This window comes from Schistocerca nitens, chromosome 4 (genome assembly GCF_023898315.1).
Source record: "Schistocerca nitens isolate TAMUIC-IGC-003100 chromosome 4, iqSchNite1.1, whole genome shotgun sequence".
Classification (NCBI taxonomy): domain Eukaryota; kingdom Metazoa; phylum Arthropoda; class Insecta; order Orthoptera; family Acrididae; genus Schistocerca; species Schistocerca nitens.
Genome location: NC_064617.1, coordinates 230027327 through 230052728, shown reverse-complemented (window position 1 = coordinate 230052728; position 25402 = coordinate 230027327). Strand labels below are relative to the sequence as shown.

General features: G+C 41.7%; 1 protein-coding gene across 2 annotated transcripts in view; it reads right to left on the bottom strand.

Moving 5' to 3' along the window:
• Positions 1-25402, bottom strand: part of LOC126251410 (elongator complex protein 2) — an 88956-nt gene that overhangs the window by 43533 nt on the left and 20021 nt on the right. For both annotated transcript variants that reach the window (XM_049951821.1, XM_049951820.1), the window contains exons 6-8: positions 23590-23742; positions 3810-4002; positions 3418-3558 (exon numbers count right to left, since the gene is read on the bottom strand). In XM_049951821.1, the coding sequence (XP_049807778.1) occupies positions 3418-3558; positions 3810-4002; positions 23590-23742 (487 nt within the window). The remainder of the gene's footprint in view (positions 1-3417; positions 3559-3809; positions 4003-23589; positions 23743-25402) is intronic.

The window sequence follows — 25402 nt, the reverse complement described above, 5'->3', positions numbered from 1 at the left end:
GCAGACATGTTAACAGCAATAATGTGCTCCCTAATATAACTTTTGACCTCTGTCCACGTCATTTCAATAGCATTCGCCTCGCAATTCCACAGCGGTACGCAAAGTATGGTGTGGCCTATGTGCTTACCCAGTTCATCAAATATGTAAGTCTTTTTCCATTAGGTTTCTTTGCCTCCACAAGAGCATACAGCTCAACCTTCATCATGCTGTTACTGCATTCTACCTTCCTATTTTGCAGCAATTCTATCAGCAACTCTCTTGGGTAATATAACAATGATACTTTGTCCACCTGCCTAAAATGGTAAGATGGACTGCCCATGACAATGACAGAATAGGGCAGAAGATTTGGGTGCACCAGATCTGAAAACCATTTCTCAAAATTCACATATTTGAATCGCCCATGATAGTCTCCTTAGATTAATTTCACCCTAAAGTACAGCTTCACTTGCTCACAAACCAATTTTTCAATCGAACACTTGCCATTATCATTCTTCTGGAGGCACTTCCCATGCCATTAACATCCACTACGTCTTACGATTTCTGCCAATGCACGAGTTGTCTTGCTGAGCTTTCCTAATACTTTTCATATGCACAATTAAATGTGACAGTGAAAGCGCAATGTCACAATGTTTTAATAAAGATTCCTTTTTTTCCCCCAATACAGATCTCCACACAAATCCCATCAACATACGTATATTTTTAAAGAGGTACTGCCCAACCTCCACAGGCTTGAGGTTTCGACGCACTGGGTACTATTTTCTTTTCCACATAGAACTCCTTGGTGGAATTTCTTATTACTAATTTACCGAAATCGTCAAATTCTTCTTCAATATTGCTGCATCTCTTCCTAAGCAAAATAAAATGAAAATAAAGTAATCCAAACCTATCTGCATTGTTGAATATAAACAACTATTCACTTGCACAATACAAATTATAACTAAAACTGCCCTTTTCTTCCCAGAAGTTCCAGGTGATTCACCGGGATGAGGGCTAGCAAAATTCCTAATCCTGTCTAGACTCCATAAAATTTAGCCAGTATAACTGGTAGCTCTTTTACAGGCCTGAGCAATGGGATGTAGGAGCTCTCTGTGTTCCTGTTCCACCCCATAGCACTTCAGCACATTGTGCATCATTTTTATGAGCTCCATTTCATATTACAAATTTCCTTTCAAGGGCAATAGGAGTCACACTGGAACACCATAACAGGTCTGGAGTGGTATCTTCACTCATTTCAAAGTAACTAGAAGAATGACAAGCCACGTACAACACAAAGCAAATCAAAGTGGAGTAGAAAATACACAAGGCATTCATTAATGGCCGGCAGTGTCGTAAATACAGTGGTGCAGCTCCGATCTCTACAGGTACCTTAAGCAATCACAGATCAAAACTCCCCACCCAAAACTGCCACATTACAGTGTCCACTTAGTAGTAGTAGTAGTAGTAGTAGTTTTCTTGTTGTTGTTGTTGTTGTTGTGGCTGATGGTGCAGCCATTAACACCTAATTGTAAGTAATCAAAACTACATGGTTATGAATATAAATAATAAAATAAGAATCAGAATATATTAAGGGTGAAGATACTTAACTGTCAGGTAGTTACAACTAATTTGGAAAGACATTATACCCTTCTTTTTACAAATTTAGTGATAAGATCACAAAGGCAGAATTGTCACCTACACTGGAGGGCGCATCACTCGCTACACTACCTGGTGTCCTCTGCTCAGCATACAAATCATGTCCCATCAAACTGTGACAAAATGTTAGGATGGTGTCACACTCCAATAGCTCTTGTGACACAGGGAAGCTGACTTGAATGCATTGTGTAAAAATGAGTCAAGCTACAACAGCAGCACATTATCTGAGTGACTGGAGAGATGTACCAGATCAGAGAGTGACAGATTTAAAGGTTTCATTTATAGTCACATCTTGTCAAAGTGAGACCCAACACATGAATTTACAGACCCCTTTTATTGTGTGGGCATTACGAGCTCATTATAAGCCCACAAATTGTGTTGAGAATTTTGATACTCAATGAAGCAGGAATCCAACTTCATTCACAGTGCAGACAGTGAATCACAACACATGAGCAGACAGCACACTGCTTAGGTTTGGCTGGTAAAGCAGATATTGCATGCTAGAGAATGTACACACTTATAATTAATTTCCACATGAGGAATCATATGTAGTTGAGAAAATGTTACAAATGTCACAGGCCATTATTAATGCCCTTGCCCCCTCCCTCCTTCCTTCCTTCCTCCCTTTTCCCCTCTCCACCTAACATAAAGGCTTGAGAAAGTGACAAATAAACAGCCAACATTATTGCATTCAATATGCCGTTATTTGTATCTTGCAGGTACGGTCTCATCTTGTTATGAACAAATTACTCTTAATGCATTATGAGCAAAGAAGGTGAGTAAATAGTGAGTCAGTGCACAATGTGACAAGATGCCAGTTGACAACAGCCAAAACCAGTGAAGAAGCTCTGCTCACTCACTGGTATTGCACCCGCTCATGTGCAAAGTGCCAATGTGACTTATGTTGTTGTTGTTGTTGTCTTCAGTCCTGAGACTGGTTTGATGCAGCTCTCCATGCTACTCTATCCTGTGCAAGCTTCATCATTTCCCAGTACTTACTGCAACCTACATCCTTCTGAATCTGCTTAGTGTATTCATCTCTTGGTCTCCCTCTACGATTTTTACCCTCCACGCTGCCCTCCAATGTTAAATTTGTGATCCCTTGATGCCTCAGAACATGTCCTACCAACCGGTCCCTTCTTCTTGTCAAGTTGTGCCACAAACTCCTCTTCTCCCCATTTCTATTCAATACCTCATCATTAGTTATGTGATCTACCCACCTAATCTTCAGCATTCTTCTGTAATGTGACTTATATGAAGAGGGTCAAGGTGGGAGCCAGTCCTCGCCATCCAATGCATGGATCTCAGACATACGGAAGGTGCTTAAGAATTCAGGTCCTAGTTGATGCCCATTATAACCTCTGACAGGAGAGAGGGAGCACAGAACTAGAAAGCCCAGATACTCAACCAAAAGAGTAATATACTGCTAACTGTGACCTCCACTACCCAGTGTGGTGGAAGCTGAACAGAATGTGGGCGAGAAGTGCCAGCTGCAAGAAGAGTGAATAGAAATGGACATTCTCCAAGACTGTGGTGAAATGCAAGATCCAGAGTATATGTTGAAATACAATCTGCTGGACAACCCCAGCAACCAAGAGGATTCATCTACTGTTAATGACAAGGCCATATCAGTCACAAATTTTTGGAAGCAACTTGTTTGGGCAGAGACAGATAATAAATATATATCAGCAAGTAAGAACGACTGTTGTTGCAGCAGTTATCACAGCTGCTTCCCATGAATGAGAAATCAAGATAAGCTTACAATACAAAAACTAGACAAAATACCTGTTAATTTTACAGGAATAAAATAAGACGATTCAGGAAATTCATCTTTCACATGCCTCTCTTCCGACTGCACTTGTTGTCCCTCATAAACTGCTTTATTTGATAATCCCAGTGTTGGCACTGCAGCTCCCTGGGGAATTTCTGAAACAGAATTCGTTGACATAAATTTATCTATCATGAAGTTAAAGCAACCAGTAATTGTTTTCCATTGGCAGTATTTATATGCACACATCAGTAATTGTTCTTAAGTGGCAGTTACTGTGGATGCATTAATGGTGTCCACAACTTAAATATTTAAAAAATCATAAACAAATATCAAACACAAATTGTAACATTTATCTTTTAGGTAATACAATACTCATGTTACACACTGGAAAATTAAGTTTATGTACCTTCTGCAAATTCTGTGCTATCTTCTCGCACTTTACATATGGACTGAAAATTAGTTACAAAATTACTGGGGGCCTTAAACGTTCTTACAACCTTCTCCTCTGATCCAGATGCAAAGCAATACCTTGAAAGAATTGCAAGACATGACATATCATAGCCATGTACTTGCGGTCTTGCGAGTTCATGCCAAGTTATCTGTAAACCAGAAACAAATCATATATTAGAAAAATAACTATCTCAGTATACTTTAACACACAATTTTTCAGTGTGCGAAACCACAGCTTGATCTATGCACACTTAAAAATGTTTCTTAAAAAAAAAGGTGGCAAAATCATCTACAAAACTGGAGTCAGCCTGTAGCTGCTGATCCTCATTTATTGTGAAATCAAGGTACAACTGGTTTTGGGATAATGAATCACATCTTCAGGTTAAATCTGCAAAAACATACATTTGAATTAGAAATGTTAAGTGAAAAGATAAATAGAGCCTACTATGAAGGAGATTGAAAAGCAGTCACTTGCCTGGATTACATTAAGACCTTAAACCAATATAATCTCGTGTTCTCTATGGCATATATCCTGGTATCATCAAATGCAATGAATGTTGAAAGATCCATCAATAATCTGAGATAATTATGGGTCATCACTGAGGGACATTCTAATTTGGACCTGGTCTAGGGGCAGCGCCAAGGGGTAGCATCTTTGATTAGTAATTGAAACATCCTCGGTCCCAGGTTCGAACCATGCCATCACTTAAATTTTGGATAATAATTAGCATTGGCAGCCAAAGGCTCCTGGTATAAGAAGTTATCCTCATTCTGCCAATGGCCTTTTCGAAGAGAGGGGAGGAGCCGACAGAGGTTCATGGCACTCTGTTGCCCCTAGGATGGGGAAACTGCTCCTAAAGGCTGAAGAATCAGTACTTATCAACAGCATGAGGATGCAAAAGGCAATGTAAACCACTGCATTAAATACACATAATGCGTATCCACAGGAAATGTGGCCTGGGTTGGGTTGGGTTATTTTGGGGAAGAGACCAAACAGCGAGGTCATTGGTCTCATCGGATTAGGGAAGGATTGGTTGGTTGGTTGTTTCGGGGAAGGAGACCAGACAGCGAGGTCATCGGTCTAATCGGATTAGGTAAGGACGGGGAAGGAAGTCGGCCGTGCCCTTTGAAAGGAACCATCCCGGCATTTGCCTGGAGCGATTTAGGGAAATCACGGAAAACCTAAATCAGGATGGCCGGACGCGGGATTGAACCGTCGTCCTATTAGGGAAGGATGGGGAAGGAAGTCGGCCATACCCTTTCAAAGGAACCATCCTGGAATTTGCGTGGAGTAATTTAGGGAAATCACGGAAAACCTAAATCAGTATGACCGGACGCGGAATTGAACTGTTGTCCTCCTGAATGCGAGTCCAGTGTGCTAACCAGTGGGCCACCTCGCCCAATACAAGCGGCCTGTAATTGAAAAAGTGTCATGATGATCTCTCCACTGGCAAATAATTCCAGAACAACCCGCCATTTGGATCTCCAGAAGGGGACTGCTGAGGGGGAGGTGACCATGAGAAACAGACTGAATAACCAACAGAAGAACAGTGTTGTATGAGTCGGGGTGTAGATTGTCAGAAGCCTGAATGTGGTAAAGAATCTATAAAATATGGAAAGGGAAATGCAAAGGCTCTGTCTAGATATAGTGGTGGTCAGTGAAGTGAAATGGAAAGAAGACTAAGATTTCTGGTCGATGCGTATAGGGTAACATTAACAGAAGCAGAAAATGGTGTAACGGGAGAAGGATTCATTATGAATAGGAAGGTAGGGCAGAGAGTGTGTTACTGTGAACAACACAGTGAAAGGGTTGTTCTCATAAGAATCGACACCAAACCAACACCAGCAACAATAGTTCATGTATACATGCTGAAGTCGCAAGCTGAAGATGGCAAGATACAGAAAACTTATGAGGATATTGAATAGATAATGCAGTTCATAAAGAGACATGAAAATCTTATAGTCAAGGGGGACTGGAATGTATTTGTAGGGGAAGGAATAGAAGAAAATGACAGAAGAGAAAGACTAAGTCCTGCAATAAATTTCAGCTAGTAACAGTAAATACTCTGTTCAAGATTCTCAAGTGGAGGAAGTGTATTTCTAAAAGAACACTAGATACAGGAAAATTTCAGTTAAATTACATCATGATCAGATAGAGATTCCAAAATCAGATACTAGATAGATTGTAAGGTGTACCCACAAGCAAATACAGACACAGATGCAATGTAGTAGAGATAAAGAACAGGCTGAAGTTTAAGAGATTAGTCAGGAAGAATCAATATCTAAAGAAGTGGGACACAGAAGTACTAAGGAATGACTAGATATGGTTGAAGTTCTCTATCACTATAGGTGCTGCAATAAGGAATAGCTCAGTAGGCAGTACAATTGAAGAGGAATGGACATTTCTAAAAAGGGTAATCACAGAAGCTGGAAAAGAAAAACACAGGTACAAAGAAGGTAACTATGAAGAAACCATGAGTAACAGAAGAAATACTTCAGTGGATCAGCGAAAGAAGAAAGTACAAAAATGTTCACAGAAATTCAGGAATATAGAAACACAAGTTACTGAGGAATGAAACAAAAAGAAAATGCAAGATAACTAAGACAAAATGGCTACATGAAAGATATGAAAACATCGAAAAAGAAATGATTGTCAGAAGGACTGACATAGCAGATGGGAAAGTCAACACAACCTTTGGTGAAATTGAAAGCTAAGGTGGCAACTTTAAGAATGCAATGGGAATCCCACTGTTAAATGCAGAGGAGAGAGAGTACATGTGGAAAGAGTACATGGATAAGCAGTAGTGTGCTTTCTTTTTCTGTGCAAATCCTACTAATTAAGAATTAAAACTGATAAAAAAAAGACTGATTAAAATGGGCTTTCAGTTCCAGGAACAACTCGGTTAAATTAGGTTAATGATTACAAATGTGAGATAAATTAGGGAAATAGCTAAAACTGACAAGGGCTATGTAACAATTTATGAAAATCAAAACACAAAATACAATGAAAGTTACATACTGAAACTTTCTCTGGATCTGAGACACAGAGCTACTCTCTCGAATTTTGATTTTTTTATGGCCTCCTCTATGAGTAGCCCATTTGCAATAACAACGGCAGTATCTCATATTCACTGCATTTTGACTTTTTGTTCACACTCACCTAGTTTTATTATACATTGTTTCTAGCATGATTCCATTTTCAATGTCAGTTATTTTCATAATTTACTGCCCAATCATATTCGTTAATCTAATTTAACCTAGTTGTTCCTGGGACGGAAAGCCCAATTTCAATAACTCACAATTTAATTAGTTTTAATTTTTAATTAGTGGGATTTGTACAAAAAACTAAAAAAAGTAAGCACAATATACAGAGTTTTTCCACTGTGTTAAAAGCGTAAGCAATGTTACCAATGACAAGCAACAAACGCATGTTATTGTACACTTTATCTTCAACTGACAATTTCATTTGTAAAACAACTCCCAATCTTTGAAAAATAAGGTACTATGTTCTTACACAACACTCATGCCCTCTACCAGCACCTAATAGCACTCTGATGGTATGTACAGCTCACAGCTTGTGTCAGTTTCTGCTATGACTTAACCGCATCTTCACACAATGTTACCATTTCTTCATTGCAGTCCAGATAGCTATTTTTTCTAAGCACTATTAGGAGTCCAACACTGGTAAGTTGCTACTGTACTATATTTACCAGATTCTGATGCTGTACTTTTGTATTGTTCTGCTTATCCATGTTATTTTCCCAATTCCAAATTAGAATGCTCCCCAATAATGACCCATAACTAAGATTACTGATGGGTCTTTCAACATCTACTGCATTTGATGGTGTCAAGATATGTGCCTTATTAAATATTGGGACATCACTTTGGTTTAATGCCTTAATGTAATCCAGCAAAGTGACCACTTTTTTATCTTCATAGTTCGCACCATTAGTTTTTTCACTTAACAGCCTCTAATCCATATATATGTTGTTGTAGATTAAACCTAAGATGCAATTCACTATCACGAAACTGGCTGTACCTTGATTTCACAATTAACAAGGATTAGCAACTGCAGGTGGACTCTACAATTTTTAGAAGATTTTATTACAATTTTTTTTTTTAAATTTTCAAATGAGTATACTTAACAGATCATCAGCTAGTGCAGGCCAAGTGATGCTATATAGCCCACACTCACAAACATCACTAGCCCACGCTCACAAACATCACACCCCTTACGCCTGGTCCACCCGCATACAACACACGCCCCATACCCCATATGCCCCCCCCCCCCCTAGAGCCACTGTCCCGCACCCCGCGGTACTGGGGCATATGGCGATATCCTCAGTACTAGCAATGCGCTTACTTGACGTAACCTTAAGTACTTAAGTCTAATGCCTCTATGGTTACAATCAATGTTCACACACTCTGAATCCATATTTTACATAACTTATGCATGTTATGTAATGCTGTTGGAATGGGAAAGCATGAACTTGCACACCTGATCAGAATTATTTGTTTAACTTTTACCTTCAAATGCCACATTTGTAATGTGGTCTCCTTTCAATTTTCTCCTCATTGTACCCAAGTTATGTCTGAACTTATGTAGCATTTCTTTTCCTCCCTTACTGTCCATATTTCTACATCTGTTCACTGTTTCTTCCTCCATATTCAGACCATCCTCTAGCTTGTCAAGAAGACTTCTCAGCAAATTTTTGACTGTTAGTTATGGTACGAAATTTCGTTTTACCTTGAAATATTTCTTCACATATTCTAATCTCCTTTAGGTATTTTTGTTTGTTTCAGTTCCTCATCGATTGAGCTATGTTGAGAATTTTCTTTGTGAGCTTGCCGTCCTTCATTTTATGTAAGTGAGCATAAAATTTTAACCAGAAGTTTTTGTCTTGTTTTCTGGAGTTTTTGATTTGAGATCTTCCACCAGTTACCATAGACCCACACACATTAAATTCTTCCGATTTAACACCTGTAGTACAGGATGATTATAGTTAAACTTTCAAACCACTGTAGAAATAACACCACTGGTCATAATGATGTCAAATTGCAACGGAATATTATCGGAGAAGGGGGAAAATGTATGGCAGAAGAAAAATAAATAGTTACAAAATGTAGCAATAGATGGCACTGTAAGCATCATAATTTAATAGTGGTCGACTACAAATGACAAACAAATCATACAACAATGCCTAAGGTGTAAGTTTTACATTAAAAAAAGTGTACTACTCAGTGTGCACGGGTGTACAGGTGTCATATTGTTAGTTACAGAAGCCCATCCACCACGGCAAGGTCATATCACATCAAATGGGGAAAATCAGCTTTTAATTGTCCTGAGGCCAAAAACTGCATAAAAAGCATCAATTAAAATCAAATCGGATTATTAATTTCCGTGTGACTGGCGCAAAACATGTTCAATATGCAATCCATCATTTTCTGCAACAAGTTGAAATAAGAGTTTTACCCCACTACCCACATCGAACTGCCAGTATCACCTAATTGTTACAGATCAAAATTGTAGAAGATATTTTCTGGTAGATAGCAGTGCAGGTCTGTCTTATACCAGTTTCAAATGACAAGGAAGTTAAGCTTCCGGCGAACTTCAATCTTTATGCTGCAAATGGATCAGAGATAAAAATTACAGTTCAAAGCTGTTAACCATTGATTTAGGGCTCAAATGCTATGTTGAATTGCCATTCATTGGAGAAGACATGTCAAAAGGCATATTGGGAGCTAATTTCCTTTATCATTATGGTTTACTCATTGATCTCAAAAACAAAAAGTTGATATACATCACCAAATTATACATTTCAGCAGAGGTAATGATGCAGATAGTGGAGGTTTGCTAAGAGAGATTAATAAAGCTGTGTATTAACTTATTTTATTAATTAAATAACTGGCTTTCTTTACAATGGCTGACTTTTCACAAGCAACAAAAAAATTCAAAAAATACTTCCACTGCAACAAAGACAAACACAAACAGCTGCACTCACATAAATAAACTCTATGCACTAGTGGTCTGAATGCGAGCATCAACAAGAACAAGAACTGCAAACACACACAATTTCAATTATGCAAAACCTTTCCAACACTCCCACTGTTTAAGTGATTGCATTTACCAATTAACAACATTGAGTTTTGAGTGCAAATATACAATTTTTTCTTTTGTTAATGCTTTGGTCAACATATCAGCAAGTTGTTCTTTGGTACACATATAAAAAACTGTTATCTCTTTACACTGCACTTTTCCACGTAAGAAATGAAAGTGTACATCTACATGTTTGGTGCGTTTGTGATATTCATGAGTTTTTGATTGCACTCTGGTGGTCGATTTGTAACATAGTTGGTTCTTGAAACTTGATTCCCAGACCACCTAGTAATTTTCTCAATCAAATTGTGTCCTTAGCAGCAGCTACATATTCAGATTCAGTTACACTTAGAGCAACAACCTTTTGCACCTGAGAAGTCCAGGTTACAGGACCACCAGCCGAAAGAAAAACAAATCCTGTTGTTGACTTCCGCGATATAAGATCGCCAGCATAGTCAGCATCAGAAAAATCAACCAATTGCACTTTGCTCCTGCTGTTTGAGTACTCTATACCGTAATCTGGTGTTTCAATTAAGTACCTGTAAATTCTTTTCACTGCTTGCCAATGCGAATCAGTATGGCTGTTCAAAAATCTGCTCACACTGTTCACTGCAAATAAAATATCTGGTCGAGAGATAGCTGACAAAAACATAAGAGATCCAACTGCTTCATGATATGGTATTTTTTTCACCACTGAACTCTTCATTGTTAGGTAACTGACTCACATGAGGATCAGCAGGGACACTTAAACCTTTTCTTCAGACATTCCAAATTTCTCAATTACTCTTCTCGTATACTGGTGTTTCCCACACAATCTCGTTCAATTTCCACTCCAACAAAGCAATGACCTTCACTAACAGTGATTTGAAAGATTTCTTTTAGTGATGTACCAACTTTATGAATTGCTTCAATTGACTTTGATCCAATAAGACCATCATCTACAAATAATTCTAACAAGATATCACCACCACTGATTGATTACACCACTGAATAAACATGGATCAGCATAAGTTGCTCGACAACTACAATGTGAACGAAAGTCTATAAATTTATTGCTCCAACACCAAGGAGCTGGCCTAAGTCCATACAGTGCTTTCTCAAGTTTGCAAACTACAGGTTTCTCTGTTTTAACCATCACTCCCTCAGGTATATCCATGTAAACTTCTTCTTCAAGCCTTCCATACAGAAACACTGAGCGAACATTGAACTGTACCATCTCTAGATCATTATAAGTGACAACTGCCAAGAAAACTGGTGAAAAAATCTCATTGTAGTTAACACTGTACTCCTGTTTGAAACCTCTTGCACACAGCCATGCTTTGTACCGAGTTATCTTACCATCTGTGTCAAATAAAACCTTGAACATCCATTTTGAGTCAATAACTCTCTGGCTACTAGTTCTAGGAAGTATCTTTCAGGTTTTGTTGTCTTCATGAGCTTCCACTTCCTCTGCAATCGTTTTTTTCAAGTGTTTTGAGTCAGGACCAGAAATTGCTTCTTTGAACCTGTAAGGATTATTATACTGAGCAAAATCAGCTTCATATCTTGCTGGCTTGCGGATGATAGAACGACCTCACAGGTGCATCGACTGTCCCTTGGTAGGTTGCTCTTCAGTTTCCAGTTTAGCCTTACTTATGTCATTTCCTGAAATTTCCATCTCTTCCTGTACTTGCCCTGGTTCACCAGTAACTCGTTTGTGCCAATCCACAATATCTTGTTATTCATCAGTTTTGAAGTTTAAGTATGTGTCAACTTGTTGTGCAGACACTGAGCTGCTGCTAACCCATTGAATGTGACATTCCTCAATACAAACACTTTGTGACTCGTGGGATCATAAAGTCGATAATTTGTTGATTCTCCTTGATAATCAAAAAGTACAACTTTTCTGGATCTAGCATCAAACTTGCTGTGAAATTGTTTTGGTATATGAGCAAAGGCATCTGACCCAACCACTCGAAGATGTCCAACATATGGTTTTCATACATTCCACAACTCATATGGAGTTTCCTCCAAATTGTGTTTTGTTGCAACTCTATTTAATATGTATACATCCGTGTTAACAGCCTGTGCCCATAGAAACTTCAGGTTTTTGGCTTCCAATATTGTGCATGCACTTTCAACAATTGTGCAACTGTCCCTCTCAGAATGACGGTTCTGTTCTGGTGTGTATGGAGCAGTTGTTTCTAACTGAATTCCATGGTTCCTCAGAGACTGTTTCATACCATAATTAATGTATTCAGTGCCACTGTCCACATACAATGTTTCAACATTCTGACCAAACTTGTTCGACATAAAGATTACTAAATTCACGAAACCGATCAATAACATAGGATTTGTGTCTTAAAAAATAAACAACTCTGTATCCAGTTGCGTCATCTTTCAACCAACAATTGATTCACTTGACATTGGCCTACACATGTCTGAATGAATAAATTCCCATGGTTTTGTCTCTTTGTCGCTGAACTTCAGCCAATGTGCCTTGCCTAGCTGGCATGATTCACACAAAAATCATGCTGACATCTGTTGAATTGTTCATGTACTGATACATCCTAACTGTTCACGCCACTGTTTCAGATCAGTCACTGCAACATTAACTTCACTCCCTAGTGTGGTTTCTGTCATGAAACGCATGCTATAAATATTTTTCTCTTCCTTCACACCTTCAGCTACAGTCTTTCCGTCACGTATTGCTCTTCTTTGAAAGCTGCAGTGATTTTCTTTTCGACACGCATACTCCGACACTAAACAAGTTCTTTTTGATACCTGGTACATACACAACATTTTCGAGACGTGCCTCACTGCTTTTGGCGCTAACTTCTTTGCTGACAAAAATAGTACCAACACCAACAACTTGGCATTCTTTATCATTACACATGCTCCCAGTCACTGGACAGAACTTTGAAAACCATTCCCATCGAAAATTCACGTGACACTATGCACCACTGTTCAACAGCCACACATCTGACTGATCACATTCAAACCACTTAGCATATATCTCTCTAGACTTTCTAACAACTCAACACATTATCTGTTGACACAATAAATGCACACCCGGATTTATTTTCACCACTCTTACGTTTCTCTGTGTCTCACTTTTTCTACCGGCACTCGCGAGCTATATGACCATGCTTCTTGCAGTAAAAACACTCGACATCTGATCTTGTTTTTCGTTCTTGTGAACTATTGGTTTTATCAGGATATCTTTCTTTTTCCTTTTGTCTGTAGACGGACATCACTGAAAATGCACCAATTTCTTCATCACTCATATTCAACTGGGATTCTTCTTCAATAAGATGTTCCGTCAAGATTTCCAAGTTTTGTTGACGAGCTGGCACACTGTCCCAAGCTGTTTTAGATGCGTTGTATTTTTATGGTAAAAATGCAATGACTTTTCCCATTACAGCTACATCTGAAACCTTTTCTCCAACATTTCCGAGTTGTAATGCTAGATTTTCAACTTTAGCTACATGTGCAACTACACAATCATTTGCATTCATCTGACATTCATGAAAACAGTGAGTTATTGTTAGTTTACTGGCATCTAACCATTGCTCATGTGTTGATCTCAACTTGTTCCATATATCGTGGACAGTCTCACAAACCAACAGACTTTGCATTTGTGTATCGTCTATTGACATGGAAATCAGAAACATATCTTTTGCACTTCCTTTTGTCCATGCTTTCAAACCGGCATTGTCGTCTTCATTAGGTTGACCTTGGGTACGAATTACAACACCAAAAATTCCGTAAGCCTTTAAGACTGCAGTTATCTGGAATTTCCATGTCTGATAATTCTTCACGTCCAGATCTGAGATGTATTTTGGAGATATTTCTTCAGCCATTGCAGATTTCTTCTCTCTTCTTTTCGTCCAAACACGTCAGAGTTGGGATACTGAAAGTTTTTCCTCACGCAAACTGAGCAATGACTGGGCGCATAACCTGATGTACATAGTGGAGGTTTGCTAAGAGAGATTAATAATGATGTGTATGAACTTATTTTATTAATTATAATAACTGGCTTTCTTTACAATGGCTGGCTTTTCACATGCAACAAAAAATTAAGAGAATACTACTACTGTAAAGAAGACAAACATAAACAGCTGCACTCACAAAATAAACGCTATGCACTAGCAGTCAGAATGTGAGCATCGACAAGAACAAGAACTGCAAACACACACAAATACAATTATGCAAAACCTTTCCAACAGGTAATCATTCTTTCTCTCTTGAAGGATTGAATTCGGCCCTGAATAAATGTAAATTGGGAAAAGCAGCAGGATTGGATGACATTAGAGCTGAACAAATCAAGAATTTTGGTCCTGCTACAATGTTTTGGTTACTGGAGTTTATGAACAACTGTATTCGAGAATTCAAGATTTCTAAAGTATGGCGAAAAGCAAGAGTAATTGCCATACCGAAAATAGGAAAGGATAGCAAAGATCCCAAAAATTATAAACCTATCTCCTTACTCTGTCACCTCTACAAAATACTGGAGAGACTCATTCTTCAGAGAATGATTAGAAAGGTGGAGCCTCTTCTAATACCACAGCAAGCAGGTTTCAGAGAAGGGAAAACTTGCATGTCTCAAATATTAAACTGAACACAACTATCGAAGAGGGATATGAGAAACAGCTCATTACAGGTGCTGTCTTTATCGATCTATCTGCGGCTTACGATACGATCAACCATTGGCTCCTTCTGAATAAGGTTTATGATATAACTAATGACTTCACACTAATGTGCTATCTTAGAAACCTTCTCCAGAACTGCAGATTTTTTGTCGAATTTCAGGGTAAGAAAAGTAGATGGAGAACTCAGAAAAATGGGCTACCACAAGGCATTGCGGCTTGCACCGCTATTATTCAACATCTATAGCGATGATCAACCTATCCCTGAAGGAACTCCAAGCTTTGTTTATGCTGATGACTGCGCTATCACTATTCAGGCTGACAGTTTTGACACTGTAAAAGACACACTATCAAAATCTTTGGAAGAATTCACTATTTACTATCATGGGAATTACTTGAAACCTAATCCTGCCAAGACTCAGACCGGCACTGTCCACCTGGAGAACCAACAGGCAAATAGATCCTTAAATATATTCTGGGGAGGCATCGTACTCTAACATAATCCTACTCCCAAATATCTTGGAGTAACTCTGAATCATGCTCCAACATATAAAAAGCATTGCCTAAACACCAAACAGAAAGTGCAGACAGAAATAACAAAGTGCGAAAATTGACAGGTACATCATGGGGTGCTAATCCATGCACTGTGCGCTCAAGCGTGCTTGCTCTATGTTATTCCACTGCTGAATACGCATGTTCGGTATGGTACAAGTCCAGTCATGCCAGGAACATAGATGTTGCTCTAAATGAGTCTTGCCGGATTATCACGGGTTGCTTAAGACTTACTCCTGTGGACAAACTCCATTGCCTCGCTGGCATAGCTACTCCTGAAATCAGACGTGACGTAGCTGCGAGATATGAGAAAAGTAAGGCCACAACGAGGAAGCCCATCCACTATATGGTTGTCAGCCCGCACATCCTAGGCTGAAATCAAGATAGAGCTTCTTGACAACTACTGAGGCTCTCATCAAGAATCCACATGCGGCAAGGATCTCGCGATGGCAGGAGAAATGTCGGTATGTGGGAGAATGGATGGCTCCAAAGGAAGAACTTCCCCCTGGACATTCGGAGAAGTGGTTAATATGGAGGTCTCTCAATAGATTACAATCAAACACAATGAGATTCAAGACCAATCTGCAGACTTGTGGTTTCTCTGTGGCCTCAGTTCTTTGCCAGTGTGGCACTGAACAAACTAACGGCCATTTCCTTCATTGTTCCTCATCACCAGCCACCTCCACCATGCAAAACCTTATGAGAGCTACACCAAATGCACGTGAAGTGTCCAATTTTTGGTCTTTTTTGTGTAAAATTATGTCAACACTTATATATACGTATATTTTATATTTCTGTACTTTTGACATGATGAAGAAATCATTGTGAATGCTAAAGGCACATTAGGCTCACTCTATGCAACATGCCAGTTTTCCAAACTTTCGGAGAAATTTTTTGAGCTGAGAAAACCATCCACAGTACCAAAGGTGTTGAAGCAGTAAGTACATCATTACATCACTATGTCTAGTGGTCCATCAGTGTACAGTAAGGCTTGTTGATTTGACCCACATAAATTGCAAAGTGCTAAAAATGAAGTTGAGATTCTGTTAAATATACATAGGTTCATCACAATCACAATGGGGTAGTCCACTACAGCTTGTGTGAAGCCAAACGGTCAATGGCAAGTTTTTGGAGACTATCACCATCTGAATGACAGGACTCTCCCAGGCTGGTATCCAATTCCAAGAGTTGATGAAGTAAATTTTATGCTTCAAAGTGAAAAGATATTCTCAAAGACTGGGCTACTGAAAGAATATTCCCAAATTCCCTTAGCCAAAAGAGATAAACCAAAATCAGCTATTATTACATCTTTTGGTCTTTATGGATTTAATTACACGCGCTTTGGACTTCATAATGCACCTAGTACATTTCAGAGGTTTACACGTGAAGTTGGAACAAAACAAGATTTCCATTTCTTGCGTTTGGATTATATTTTAATAGCATCTGAATCTCCAGAGCAACATGCCAAGCATCAAAATTCATTCTTTAAACAGCTGAATAAATATGTCTTGTAACAGGTAGGAAGTCAGTGTTTGGAGCACAATAGCTAACATTCTTGCGACATTTAATTACATCTGCAGGAACAAAGCCAGATCCACAAAAGGTTATGACAATAAGGAACTACAAACACAACACAACACAGTTCGTGAACTCAGAGCATTTTTTAGGAATCATACATTTCTATCACTGGCTTTTGGAACATGCTGCTGAAAAGCAAGCTTTGCTGGATGACTACATAGAAGATTCAACTCAACAGACCAAACACGTATTGACTGTACAGAAGAAACAACCACTCAGTTCCAAAAATGCAGAGAAGATATTGCAAATTGTTATAACATCAAGTTGAACACATATATTTCAGATGACACAACATGGCCACTTAGGTGGCACGGCTGCTGCATGGCTGGCAGACAGCGCCGCATGTAGACGACGCGTGTAATCGCGTGGCGGCACTTTGAATGATCGGCGAGTCACAACACTTTTTCCCCTTTGAAATTTTTGCACTGGTCTTGATGGAGGTGGCCTGTAGAATGCTAACAACCATAGGTGTTGCTTAACCGGCCGTAAAGTCTCGAGGCGGCAGCTTCCCGTACAGACGGAAGTGTCCCCGATGATACCGGATCAAGATAACAGGAGACGTAGGGGTCGAATCGGCTGGGGCCCCGTGCACCAATCTGCCCATTGCGGCAAGTCCAGTTGATATAACAGGAGACATGGGCGATGTGTCGGCATCCGTAGGAGGAGGAGGCGAGTAGATCGGCTCCGACAGATGATGGTCATCTGGTTCCTGCATGGGCACGTCTCCTGGTGGCGTCCGTTCTTGTACTGGCACCGAGATGAAGATGGGAGGGCTGCGGTGTGAGTAATGTGAGATGCCAAGATCCCGAGCGTCAGGTAGAGCCGAAGGTGGTGTAGTGGCATTCGGAACAGGCGTTGCTGGCACACAAGGCCGAAGCTGGTCCGAATGACGCACTGCAACACCCGTGTCTGTCTGCATTTCATACAGGCGTCGGCCACAGTGTCGTAAGATGCGGCCTGGACTCCATTTTGGCCGCCTGCCATATCCCTGTACCCAGACAAGGTCGTTGGCAGTGAACCGGCCAAGTGAAGGCACCCATGGCCGTGAGGTGGAAGGCCACAGAAGATGAAGTAGCGTTCGGGGCTGTCGGCCATGTAAGAGCTCAGCCGGGCTGTGGTCGCCCATGGTGGTGAAACGGTAAGAAGCCAAAAACTGGAGAAGTGCATCATCAGCAGCAGAAGAAGTCAGGAGTTTCCGCATCTGAACCTTAAATGAGCGGACCACTCTTTCAGCCTCACCGTTTGATTGTGGATGGAATGGAGGGGCCGTGACATGCGTAACGCCGTGACGAGGACAAAAATCCGCAAATTCGGAAGAGGTAAATTGCAGACCATTATCAGTAACAAGAGTAGATGGAAGGCCTTCCAAAGAAAAAATGCGGGCGAGAGCACTTGTGGTTGTCGCGGTGGTAGGCGACGTGCAACAGACAATGAAAGGAAAGTTAGAGTAGGCGTCAATTACGAGGAGCCAATAAGTGCCTAAAAAAGGTCCCGCGAAGTCAGCATGAATGCGTTCCCAGGGCATCTCAGGTGAAGGCCACGGTGACAAAGATGACTTCGGGGCGGTGGCCTGTGACGCACAAGGGCCGCAGGCAGCGACCATGTGTGCTATTTCAGTCGATGACAGGCCAGTACACATAACGGCGCGCCAGAGATTTTGTGCGAGAGACACCCCAAGTGCCCTTGGTGAAGGAGGCGCAAGACCAAAGCATGCAAAGACGCACGTACCACAACACACGGCGAAGCATTGTTGGTGGAAAGGAGGATAACACCATCCCTAGCCGTGAGGCGGTAGTGCAAAGCGTAGTAGTTCCGCAACGGGTCAGAAGTCTTAGTTGACGGATGATCTGCCAACCCTTCTGAATACAGCGTAAAACCCGGGAGAGAGTAGGATCAGAACCCGTAGCAGCTGCCAGCCGGTCCCCGGTGATGGGGAATCCATCCACAACCCGCTGCTCAGCAACATCCAGGTGGAAACACAAAAGTTCATCCTTATCGAATGCCAGATCAGGACCCATGGGAAGGCGAGACAGTGCATCAACATTCGCATGTTGAGCCGTTGGCTGGAAATGAATCTCATAATTGAAACGAAACAAGTAAAGAGCCCAACACTGGAGGCGGTGTGCAGCCTTGTCGGGAAGTGACGATGATGGATGAAACAAGGAAACAAGTGGTTTGTGATCCGTAACAAGATGAAATTTGGATCCATAGAGGAAAACGCCAAACTTATGAAGAGCATAAATAATGGCCAAAGCTTCTTTTTCAATTTGAGAAAACTTTTGTTGGGTGTCTGTGAGTGTTTTGGAGGCATAAGCAATCGGTTGTTCAGAGCCGTCAGAAAAACGGTGTGCAAGGACTGCACCGACCCCGCATTGAGAGGCGACCGTGGCAAGAAGAAGATGTTGGCCACGTTGATAAGTAGCCAGGCACGGGGCCTGTTTCAGCATAGTCTTCAATTTCTGGAAAGCCGCATCGCATGAGGCGGACCAGTGAAAAGGCACATTTTTATGCAACAGGCGATGCAACGGCTGAGCCACCGAAGCAGCAGACGGTAAAAACTTGTGATAGTATGCTATTTTCCCCAAGAAGGCCTGCAGCTCCTTAACAGATGTAGGGCGAGGAAGGGCATCGATCGCAGCAACAGTTTGCTTAAGCGGCCGAATACCATCCCGAGAGAGTTGTAACGCCAAGTATGTGATAGATGCCTGAAAAAATTGTGACTTCTGAAGATTACACTTAAGACCGGCAGTCTGTAAGACATGAAAAGGGTGCAGAGGTTCTGAAGATGTTCTTCAGTGGTGGAGCCAGTGACAACAATGTCATCCATGTAATTTATACACCCAGTGACAGGGAGCAATAATTGTTCCAAGAATCGCTGAAAGAGAGCAGGGGCGCTGACAGCCCCGAATGGCAATCGTTGGTATTGACAGAGGCCGAAAGGCGTGTTAAGGACCAGAAACTGCCGGGAAGCAGCGTCAGGAGGAAGATGATGATAAGCTTCCGACAGGTCAATTTTAGAAAAATACCGGCCACCCGCAAGTTTAGTGAACAATTCTTCAGGTTGGGGCATAGGATAAGTGTCGATGAGGCATTGTGCATTTACAGTAGCTTTAAAATCGCCACAGAGACGAATATCACCATTGGGCTTAGCAACGACAATGACAGGAGAGGATCACTCACTAGAAGTGACAGGAAGCAAGACCCTTGAAGTAGTGAGACAATCCAGCTCCTGTTTTACCCGATCACGAAGGGCCACAGGAATGGGCCGAGCCCGAAAAAACTTAGGCTGAGCAGTGGGTTTAAGCGTGATATGAGCTTCAAAGTCGTTTGCACGGCCTAACCCAGGAGAAAAAAGGGACGAAAATGTCGTCGACAAGGAATCCAATTGAGCATAAGGAATAGCATCAGAGACGATATTGACAGAGTCATCTATGGAGAACCCAAAAACACAAAAGGCATTGAAACCAAAAAGATTTTCTGCGTTGCTCTGGTCGACCACAAATATGGGAACAGTGCGAACGACGGATTTGTAAGATACCTCAGCATTAAATTATTCCGAGAGAGAAATCTTCTGTTTATTATACGTCCGTAATTGCCGAGTGAGAGGTGATAGGAGTGGAGAACCCAACTGAAGATACGTCTGAGAATTAATTATAGTGGCAGCAGAACGGTATCCACCTGCACGCGAACATCCCGACCAAGGATTTGGACAGTGAGGAATAACTTCCCTGAAAGCGAAGAAGTACAATTGACAGACAACACAGAAGCAGAATCAGTGTCACGGTCATGAATATCATGTATGCGGTCGGATTTGCAAACGGCAGACACATGACCCTTCATTTTGCAATTGTGACACACAGCCCAACGTTGGGGACAGTCCTCCCATGAATGTTTCGTAAAACACCGCAGACATGACGGAAGTTGCCGTGGGTTTTGCTGCAGTTTCTTAGAGGGTTGTTTACGGTTAGGCCGAGGCTGCGCGTGGGAGCCTACTGCGGACACGTCGGCCGGCGGGGACGCATCACACGCGTCGTCAACAGCGCACAGTGGTTGTATTTCCCCGACGTCATCCCACACCTCTATTTGCGCCCCAGCAGCGCGAGAAATTTCAAAAGACTGTGCGATGGATAGGACTACATCTAGAGTCGGATTTGCCAACTGAAGGGCACGTTATTGAACTTCTTTGTCGGGCACCGACCTGATAATAGCATCCCATACCATGGGATCGGCATACGATTCTTTGTGAACATCAGTAACAAATTGACACTGTCGACTGAGGCCGTGAAGTTCAGCAGCCCAAGCGCGATAGGATTGATGCGGTTGTTTTTGACAACGATAAAATGCAACACGAGAGGCTACCACATGTGTTTGCTTTTGAAAATAAACAGACAGAAGTGAGCACATTTCAGCAAAGGACAAAGACGCAGGATCTTTCAAAGGAGCCAATTGTGACAACAACCGGTACATTTGAGGTGAAATCCATGAAAGGAACAGAGACTTACATGTTTGTTCATCTGCGACATGAAATGCCAAGAAGTGCTGTTGAAGACGTTTTTCGTAATCAGACCAGTCTTCCGCCGTCTCATTGTAAGGAGGAAAAGGAGGTATAGACAACGACGAGAAACGCCCCGCATTTAATGCCGCGACGAAATCGGGAATCGCCGATGTTAGAAGTGTTTGCTGTTCAATGAGACCTTGCAACAGTTGCTCGACAGTAGCCATGGAAACCTGTGGGTCGACGATGAAAAGGAAAAATCCACTACCTCGTCGCCAATTGTTACAACATGAAGTTGAACACATATATTTCAGATGACACAACACATATAAGTCACTGAGCAAGTTGACAAAGCAAGACATGTGAACAAGGTAACATTCGAATGAACACTGAGTCCAAGTCTAGCGGCCGCTGGCTGGCTGGCCGCTTAGGTGGCGCGGCTGCTGCGTGGCTGGCAGACAGACAGACAGCGCCGCATGTAGATGACGCACGTAATTGCACGGCAGCACTTTGAATGATCGGCGAGTCACAACACAAATGACATGCTTTTGACATGTCCTGGTTGGTGCTGCTTCGTACATCAAGACCTCAAGAATTATTTCCAATTAACTATGAATATACAGCTGAAGCATAAGATGATGATGATGAGCTTCATCTAATAAAGTCCAGCCATCATACATTGCTTAAATTAAAATACTTTTTGACGCATTGAAGGAAACAATTGTGGTGTGATGTGTCAACACAAATTATGCTCTTATATTACTGAAGTATTTAGATACCCTATGTTCCAACACTATCATAATTTGTCTCATCCAGACATTAAGATGACTGTAAACATGATCTCATAAAGGTATGTCTGGATCAATATAAAAAAAAAATTATGCCTGAAACTGGGCGAAAAAATGCACTGCTTGGCAGGAAAACAAAGTACCATGAATGTTTATGCCTCATTAGGACAGCTTCCTATGAATGACAAATGCTTCAAAATAATTCATCTTCACTTGATAGGACCAATGCCTCCTTTTAACGAATATGCTTATTTTTTAACATGCATTGAGAGTTACAAACTGGGGAGAGGTAGTACCTCTTTGAAACATAAAAGCAAAGCAATAGCATGAGCATTTTTCAGTTGTTGGATCATAAGATTTGGAACACCATACAAATAGTGACCAATCATGGAAGACAGTTTAACTATGAGATATTCCAAGTAATTTCAAAAATGTGTGGCTGTAATCAGATCCAAACTACAGCATATTATCCTCAATCAAAGGCCAAAATTGAGAGATTTTGTCGAACACAAAGCAGTCATCTGTGCCCACACAACTGCTAGATGGACTCCACTGATACCTGTAATCCTCTTGTCTTCGATGCTCCATAAAAGAAAACACTAATGCTACAACTGCAGAAATTGTTTATGGCTTGTCCATCATGATAACAGTTGACTATCCCCCTCCCGCTTTCAACAGTACGGCAGAAATTGTGTCACAAGTGAAATGGTATATGAATCGTACGAAACTTTTACATCACCACAAAGTAAAATGAACACCATTCACACATAATGACCTATGAAACTCAACACATGTACTGCAAAGGCTGGCCAAGTGAAGAAGGCATTAGAGCCTCCACGTGAAGGCCCACATGAAGTGAAAGGACCCCAAAATTTTTTGGAGTTAAAGTGAAAGACCACAGAAAGAATATCTCCACAGATCAATTGAAACCCACATACCTGATGAATGAGAATGATAAACAGCCTAAAGACAGCCCAGTTGAACCCTCAGTCCCGGACCAACAACCAGACTCTACAGAGGTTGAAAAACCAAGAACAACAACAAGATCTGGTCATGAAATTCGATTTCCAGCATGATTAGTTGAAGTCCTCAAACTATGTTACTGAGAAGTGGGTGGTAGGGAAACATGACAAATTACTATTTGCATTTGCATATGTTTGTAAAGTGTTTGCTGTGATAATGTTGGCATAATAGCATTATTATTGTTTGGAATTTAACAAAAAAACAAGTCTGTTACTCTATGGTTATTGTAATTCAAGTTTTATTGTGCGAGCAATAAGAAAAGAAAAGAAACGGAAAAATCTTAGTTAAATTAAATCCTTAATGAACGTAGAGTGCAACAATATTACTGTCAGAGGTTCTTAAATGGTAAATTCACATGAACTATTTAAGTCATGAAACAAATATTGCACCATACACAATATTCAATCAAGACGTCAAACAAATAGTACTGTAATTACATCAAAGTTTTCCCACTTATCAATGTACTTGGTTACCTAGCTGCTATACGTACATAACAAGCAGGATGACATTCTAAGAATAAGTAGATACATACTGCTCAGACATAAAACAACTACAAGAAACAGAAAAACACAAACCTCCTTGTTTTCACGATCCCAAGGAGCATGCAACCGAGTGGTCTGGTCTGTACTGACAGTAAGTAGGAACTGACCTCTTGGTTCCCACTGTAAGTCAACCACAGGGCCAAAGTGTCCTCCAGCTGCTGTTCTTGGTAGCCATTCATGTCTACCCTACAAAATAAAAAAAGTGAAGTGAATAATGTCAGTTTTCCTGCGGAATTCAACTTGCTAACTGTTAACATTCTTTTTCTATGAACAAGCAATGTAATATAGACACAGTTATTAGTGTTCAGGCATGAAATATTAACTACACTCCTGGAAATTGAAATAAGAACACCGTGAATTCATTGTCCCAGGAAGGGGAAACTTTATTGACACATTCCTGGGGTCAGATACATCACATGATCACACTGACAGAACCACAGGCACATAGACACAGGCAACAGAGCATGCACAATGTCGGCACTAGTACAGTGTATATCCACCTTTCGCAACAATGCAGGCTGCTATTCTCCCATGGAGACGATCGTAGAGATGCTGGATGTAGTCCTGTGGAACGGCTTGCCATGCCATTTCCACCTGGCGCCTCAGTTGGACCAGCGTTCGTGCTGGACGTGCAGACCGCGTGAGACGACGCTTCATCCAGTCCCAAACATGCTCAATGGGGGACAGATCCGGAGATCTTGCTGGCCAGGGTAGTTGACTTACACCTTCTAGAGCACGTTGGGTGGCACGGGATACATGCGGACGTGCATTGTCCTGTTGGAACAGCAAGTTCCCTTGCTGGTCTAGGAATGGTAGAACGATGGGTTCGATGACGGTTTGGATGTACCGTGCACTATTCAGTGTCCCCTCGACGATCACCAGTGGTGTACGGCCAGTGTAGGAGATCGCTCCCCACACCATGATGCCGGGTGTTGGCCCTGTCTGCCTCGGTCGTATGCAGTCCTGATTGTGGCGCTCACCTGCACGGCGCCAAACACGCATACGACCATCATTGGCACCAAGGCAGAAGCAACTCTCATCGCTGAAGACGACACGTCTCCATTCGTCCCTCCATTCACGCCTGTCGCGACACCACTGGAGGCGGGCTGCACGGTGTTGGGGCATGAGCGGAAGACGGCCTAACGGTGTGCGAGACCGTAGCCCAGCTTCATGGAGACGGTTGCGAATGGTCCTCGCCGATACCCCAGGAGCAACAGTGTCCCTAATTTGCTGGGAAGTGGTGGTGCGGTCCCCTACGGCACTGCGTAGGATCCTACGGTCTTGGCGTGCATCCGTGCGTCGCTGCGGTCCGGTCCCAGGTCGACGGGCACGTGCACCTTCCGCCGACCACTGGCGACAACATCGATGTACTGTGGAGACCTCACGCCCCACGTGTTGAGCAATTCGGCGGTACGTCCACCCGGCCTCCCGCATGCCCACTATACGCCCTCGCTCAAAGTCCGTCAACTGCACATACGGTTCACGTCCACGCTATCGCGGCATGCTACCAGTGTTAAAGACTGCGATGGAGCTCCGTATGCCACGGCACACTGGCTGACACTGACGGCGGCGGTGCACAAATGCTGCGCAGCTAGCGCCATTCGACGGCCAACACCGCGGTTCCTGGTGTGTCCGCTGTGCCGTGCGTGTGATCATTGCTTGTACAGCCCTCTCGCAGTGTCCGGAGCGAGTATGGTGGGTCTGACACACCGGTGTCAATGTGTTCTTTTTTCCATTTCCAGGAGTGTATATGTGTAAGGAGTAGTGAAAGAAGCACAAGAATTACAAATAACTTTATACATCCCATTTCTCTCTGGGAAAAGTTCTATCTAATACATTGCAATTC